Source organism: Myxocyprinus asiaticus, chromosome 35 (genome assembly GCF_019703515.2).
Source record: "Myxocyprinus asiaticus isolate MX2 ecotype Aquarium Trade chromosome 35, UBuf_Myxa_2, whole genome shotgun sequence".
NCBI lineage: Eukaryota > Metazoa > Chordata > Actinopteri > Cypriniformes > Catostomidae > Myxocyprinus > Myxocyprinus asiaticus.
In genome coordinates, this window is record NC_059378.1 from 17,562,491 (window position 1) to 17,569,319 (window position 6,829).

A 6,829-nucleotide genomic window follows, 5' to 3' on the forward strand; every position below is an offset into this window, starting at 1 on the left:
GATCTTAACACACCACCAAAAATCATGGGTCGTGTCCCCATCTTCTGATTGGCATCGCCAGCAGGTGGGTGTATCTTTAAGACCAAGCCTATACAATCTAGAGGGGTCCAACAGAATCCATGTAAAATCTTAAACTGCATAAGGTGCCCCTTTGCATCTCTAGATGCAGACTTGACGTTTTTTAGAATCCTAGCCCACACTCCCTCCTCCAATACCAAGTTTAAATCTTTCTCCCATAATCTCTTGAGAGAAGTTGAAGCTCAATCCCCCAGACTCTGAATTAGCAGGGAGTAATACACTGATGCCTCATGACCTTTTCCAAAAGCAGTAATCACCTCTCCCAGAGTATCTGCCAGGGGGGTGTATACCACTCCTAAAAATAGAACAGAGCAGGTGTTGCAGCTGTAAATATAAAGAACTGAGACCTGGGAATCCCAAAATGTTGAACCATATTTTCAAAGGATCTCAACACTCCACTCTCATATAGGTCACCGAGCATATTGATCTCCTGGGATTTTCACACAGCAGTCTCTAGTATTTTCTCAGAATGGTGCTCAAAAAAAAAAAAAAAAAAAAAAACATCCAGTGAACGGCAGTTCTGTGGACGGAAACGGCTTGTTGATGAGAGAGGTCAACAGAGAATGGCCAGACTGGTACCAGCGGACAAAGTCTATGGTAACTCAGATAACCGCTCTGTACAATTGTGGTGAGAAGAATAGCATCTCAGAATGCTATTCTGAGATGCTGGTCGGCACTGTTTTGGCGGCACGAGGGGGACCTACACAATATTAGGCAGCTGGTGGTTTATATATATATATATATATACAATTTAGATTTATGTAATTTATAATGTTATGAAGTATTAATATCAATTATTGCTTATGTTATTAAAATTATATTGTTAATTTTATTATTATTATCTGTATGATTTTCTATTTTTTATGTGCAAATTTTGGTTAGGTCATGAGTGAGTAACTTGTATGCGTAGTATTGTGTGTAGGGTGCGGTTTCTTGAGTCCAGCTGTAACCGGTTACCGGGGACTCTCATTACACACGGCAGCGCTGTATGGTCAAACACTACAACAATTAGCGCACAGCTTTCTCCGGACCGGCTTTATGATTAAGCTACAATCTTCAATGAGTAAGCATATTCCAGTAAGTAAAACATTTGGACATATAAATATGAATGTTTGGAAACAGACTGATCGTCTATTCTTGATGAATTTGGTCTCAGTCTCGAGCTCTTCCTGTGTGCTAATTAGCATGCGAGCAAAACAGCTCTTCTTAGCGATCACGGTTCACGATATACTATATGTTTTATGCCTTTTCTTTTATTGCAAACATGTTAAATATTATGTATAATACTATAAACATTCGGTTTTAGAACGGTAACGGTGTTTAAATAATAGGTTAGCCATACGGGTTGCTAGCTAAAGTTAGCTACACTGCTACACCGATGGGAGCTGAGCACGGCATTTCACTGTTTTATTTCAGATTTATTCGGATAAATTAAAGTAACTGGCAAAGAGCGTTAAAATAAGATTTAGTTGAAAATGTTGCAGAGTAGTGTTGTCTCATTGCTAACTTTAGCAAACCAGTCTGTGTCAATTCAAATCCGTTATCTTATGTTTTTGTTAATAGTGTGTTTTAGACTGTAGAAAGCATTAAACCGGTTGTTGAGTTCAAATATTCGAGCACACTAAAAAGTGGCCTTATTTTACTGGTAAAATGTAGATTTGATCATTTTTAAGGCCCCAGCTTGGGGCCTTCCATAAAGAGATGCGTGGACAATAACCCGACCAGCAAGCTGTGCCTTTCATTTGAATTACATGCTTTTATAAGTTACTTCTACATGAGGATTATTGTGTCTTTTTAAAGGGATTTGCTAAAGAAGCTTAGTATCTGATAATCCCATATACCTGCCTGAAACACGTGTGTGTCCTCACGGGACTGACATGAAGATTTCAATACTCAGAATTTAATTTCCAGAAATCACAGCTCATCTGAACCGGTTTACACTCCTGCTCATGTGTTTACAGCATCTGATATGACAGTTGTCCGTATACTTATTATTAACTCACCTCTGAGTCATTTTGTTTATGGGGAAAGGAGATAAGGTTGACTTTCGTGCTGAAAGATATTGACTCAGCAGGAGTTTATATGCATGAAAATCAGTTGTGTGTACATTTGAGATGTTTTAAGTCAGTGGTTGCTTGACTGGAAGTCAAGTCCTAGACCAATATATCAGCCTGTTTGAGGTTATTGACATCGGCCGAAAGTTGTGCCGTCTTGGCTGATGAACAAAAGTTGAAAACATGTAAGCTTTTTTGGATCAGATGACAATTGGAAATGAAGTAGCGTCAAAGAACCAAACCAATCAGATTGAGTTCAGATCGGTGCAAAAGTCATACATATTTGGGCAGAAAGACATATAATTGGTGACTGTTACATATGGTCACCAGGAGATGGCGCCAAGTACACAACACAGACTCAATGATGACTCAAATGGCACAAAATTAAACTCATTCTGAGAAATCTCATTACTAAAATAATGTCTACATGCTATGCAAACCTTTAATCATTGTTGTGTTTGCTTGTGTAATTAGTTCTTATGTACAATTATTTTATTTGTTTGGAGAGGCTTTTGGACTCTTGTAGACGTCTTGTACACTAGGATTAATATTTTTTGTAATGCTATAACGTATGATTGCTTTGAATTAACACAAAATTGTACTCAGTTATTACTCGCCCATTATTTGGAGCTACCTTATTTGCACCTAGATATATATAATGTAAAATCAGAAAAACACAAAAAAGGTAAATTTTTGGCTGAAGTTCTTTTTTTATTTTTCCAGAAGTTTCTTAGACTGAGTGTCTCAGAATTGATCATAATCGATGTCATTAAAAAATGTGAAAGGTTTTCATTCAAATTATACCAACCAAGGCACTGTCTTCTTCTTTTTTTTTTTTTTGTCAAGTTATAAGCCTTTAATTTGAGGTATGCCACTGAAACAGGAGTTATTTTTATTTATTTTTCCTCCCCAATTTTTTCCCAATGCGCTCTACATCCTCGTGGTGGCGTAGTGACTCGCCTCAATCCGGGTGGCGGACGATGAATCTCTGTTGCCTCCGCGTCTGAGTCAGTCAATCCGCGCATCTTATCACATGGCTTGTCGAGCATGTTACCGCGGAGACATAGCGTGAAGCCTCCACACGCGCTATCCTCCGCAGCATCCACTCACAACTCGCCACGTGCCCCACCGAGCATGAACCACATTATAGCGAACACGAGGAGGTTAACCCATGTGACTCTACCCTCCCTAGCAACCGGGCCAATTTGGTTGCTTATGGGACCTTGCTGGAGTCACGAAACAGGAATTCTTTAAAAACAATTATGTTTAGGGAAATCAGTGAATGTTTAATATAGCAATAAAGGAAATTGGTGGTGCTCCTATTTAATAATGCCCTTATGGTTTGTCTTTGTTCCTTGTGTCCTTGCAGCAGTTCTGTGGTGTTTTGGGTCACACATTTATGGAGTTTCTGAAGGGCAGTGGGGACTACTGCCAGGCTCAGCACGGCATTTATTCAGAGAAGTGAACGGTGAGCCTCACTACCTCATCAGAAGAGAGACTTGTGTTACAGTTTTAGCGTTGGCGGGAACAGGCTTGGAGAGTGGGCATCCACAGCAGTCAGCGGGTCTGGATGGGGTAAAAAAATCTCAAAGTGCACTGCCCTTGACGAACCTGCGTCTTCACTCTCACCAGAAGACCAGCCTTGTTTTCTAGAATTTTTTTTTTTCTTTCATTGTTCTCACTCTTAATCCAACCCACCTCGGATCACAGCTCTTTTCTCCTGATTGTATCCGCCAATTTTTGTTACAGGAGAGCGTTAATCCCATTCGTTTTTAAAGATTTAAAAGCCAATTTGAATAGTCAAAAATGGCTCGAATGAATCGACCTGCCCCAGTGGAGATCACTTACAAAAACATGCGATTTCTCATTACCCACAACCCCACTAATGCCACCCTTCACAAATTCATTGAGGTGAGTGTTCGTTTAGACCATTTGAACATAGTGACGTGATGTTTTTGATAGACAGTTGTGTATGTGTATGTGTTTTCAAAGCTCATAATTAAAGAGGTGTTTATAATTACAGTAACTGCAGAATATGACCTCACTTACATTATGTTCCTCCCACCCATCAGGAACTGAAGAAGTATGGGGTGACCACAGTTGTTAGAGTGTGTGAAGCCACGTATGATTCAAACCTGGTTGTTAAAGAGGGGATTCAGGTTTTGGTAAGTCCACATGAACCAGTTCACTCAAATGAATAGTTATGAAATTTTTAAAAATGACATTTAAGTATGTTTTCATGCTTGAACTAAATTTGGCATTTATTTATTTTTTATTTCCACATTGTTCAGGATTGGCCCTTTGATGATGGAGCTCCTCCTTCTAACCAGATTGTTGATGATTGGCTTAATCTGCTTAGGGTTAAGTTTAGGGAGGAGCCAGGCTGCTGCATTGCTGTACATTGTGTAGCAGGCCTTGGAAGGTAATTTTAGTTGGATGTAGCCTTTTAAATGTGTGCATATGTGAATTAAGTCGAATGGCGACTTAATTTGCTTTTGTATGATTTTAATGTTAGAATTAGAATATTATCTCTATGGAAACTCTGGAAAGCCATTGCTTAGTTTTGATTTCTTTCCCACAGAGCCCCAGTGCTAGTTGCCCTAGCCCTGATTGAGTGTGGGATGAAATACGAGGATGCTGTGCAGTTCATACGACAGTGAGCTAACTTGAATCTTTTCTCTTTTGCATGAATCTCATTTTTTTGGATGCAACAATAGCCAGCCAATTCCATTCAGTTTTGGCACTGGAGCAAGCTTTTTTTTTTTTTTGGCTGCAGATGTCTTTATTCTTAAAGATGAATGTGAATTTTATTGCTTTCCAGAAAGCGCCGTGGAGCATTTAACAGCAAGCAGCTCTTCTATCTGGAGAAATATCGTCCCAAAATGCGACTTCGCTTCAAGGATTCCAACAGCCACCGCAACAACTGCTGCATTCAGTAAAAGCTAGTTGATCAGCCTTTCTAAAATGTGTAATCTAAATCTGTATCTAACATGAGTAGTTTGTTCTCTTAATTGGAAACTGTGAGAATGTTACAAAAATTAAGAGTGTCCTCCCCACCCTTTTGTTTTACATTGTTCCTGTGGAAAACCTCTGTCAGCAAGTTAAAGTGCTTGTTTGCTTGTTTTTAAAGGGCAGTTGAACATGAGCTAGGTGTTTGCAATTATGTTTTCAATGGTTGGTGATCATGGTCCATTCCACCTCTGCCAAACACATAGTACGCTTTTGTCTAAATGGTTTAACAAAAAACAAAAGTTTAATGCATTTGTTATTGATGAATTTTAGTCTATCTGTTATGTCTGCCTCTAAGAAAATCTAAAATGCCTTATTACAGCAGAAATACAGCATCTAGTGGAGGGGTTCTCAATGGCATTTGGAGAGGTTTCTAAATGAGTGTGTTTACATGCACAGCAGTACAATGATAACCATTAAAAATCAGCATATTCAAGAAAACCGACAACGTAAGAAACCCACATTTACGTGAGATTTGAAATCATCTGATTATTCCCTGCTTTTGACCTCAAAATGTAAACAGACATGCTCACAACACTTGTGCACATTGGATAAGCTGGTAGGAATACTTCTAAAGGTGTTTACATGCAACACAAAATCGGGGTAATGATCAAAAATCTATGTGATCTGATTGTTTTTTGCTTAAATGATTTCTTCCCATTTCACTTTGCATGTACACACATTTACTAGGGTTCTTGCCAGCTTAACCAATGTGCGCAAGTGTAGTGCTCGAGCATGTTTACGTTTTGACATTAAAAGCAGAGAATAAGGTCAGAAACATACTTTACACAAGTACACTTACACAGATGTGAGCGCTTTGGCCAATGAATTGCCAATGCGCGGTCCGGTTGAACATACATAATGTGCATTCTTGCGTTACTGTGGCAGTTAAAAATCTCCGTACTCAAGAGGACGACAACCTTTTAAAGTCTGTGCCAATAAACTAAATGTGAAATAATTATTTTAACTTACATGCTTAGCTATATGTTATCTTCAAACTGTTGCTTTGCCTTGAGAGTAGCTGGCTTAAAAGAGAACTTGCCATTGAAGCAATCAGTTCGCACTAATGTTTGTTATACCGGCCCTTGCGGCAACATTGAGAATGCCACGCGTAATTACTACACAGGAAATCGAGCTTGCGTAGCTTGATGCGCCTGCGTTCATTGCGTAGATTATATTTTGGGCTCAAATCGATGATTTCAGATCTCATGCAAATGCGGTATTCTTGTGCTGTCTGATTTTTTTGAATATGCTGATTTTTGAATGTTGTCAGCCTGTTGGTGTGCATGTAAAAACATTTGATGTCCTTTATGGGAAGAGAGGGAAAAAGAGGAAAACAAAATCTCTTCATATAAATGTATTGAAGGTTGGAGTAATAGTTTTTGTTGTTTATCCAAACTTTGTTTACCTATTACTGCCATGTCAATAGTGTGATGTTTGTGTTTTGGCTTAAAACAGGAATTCAATGTTTAAAGGCATTTTTAGGCCTTTTTATTTGATGTGCATAACTTAATATTTCAATACTTGATTTATGTACAGTATTTGAAAATGTGTACTGTTAAATCACCTATTTATATCAATGGATATGTGTTTTAGTTTAGTGAGAGATAAGTTGCAACAAGTCTGCCAATTTAAGAGTAAAATAAAGGAAGATACACTGAAGGAATGCACTGTCTCTAGAGCCTGAT

General features: G+C 38.6%; 1 protein-coding gene across 1 annotated transcript; it reads left to right on the forward strand.

Annotated features, from left to right (window-relative positions):
* The first annotated feature begins 1,018 nt into the window (after window positions 1–1,018).
* Window positions 1,019–6,807, forward strand: ptp4a1 (protein tyrosine phosphatase 4A1). Its single transcript, XM_051673174.1, has 6 exons — window positions 1,019–1,155; window positions 3,502–4,043; window positions 4,205–4,297; window positions 4,424–4,554; window positions 4,714–4,788; window positions 4,954–6,807. The coding sequence occupies exons 2-6, from the start codon at window positions 3,939–3,941 to the stop codon at window positions 5,069–5,071; spliced, it is 522 nt and encodes a 173-aa protein (XP_051529134.1). The 5' UTR covers window positions 1,019–1,155; window positions 3,502–3,938; the 3' UTR covers window positions 5,072–6,807.
* The last annotated feature ends 22 nt before the right edge of the window (window positions 6,808–6,829 follow it).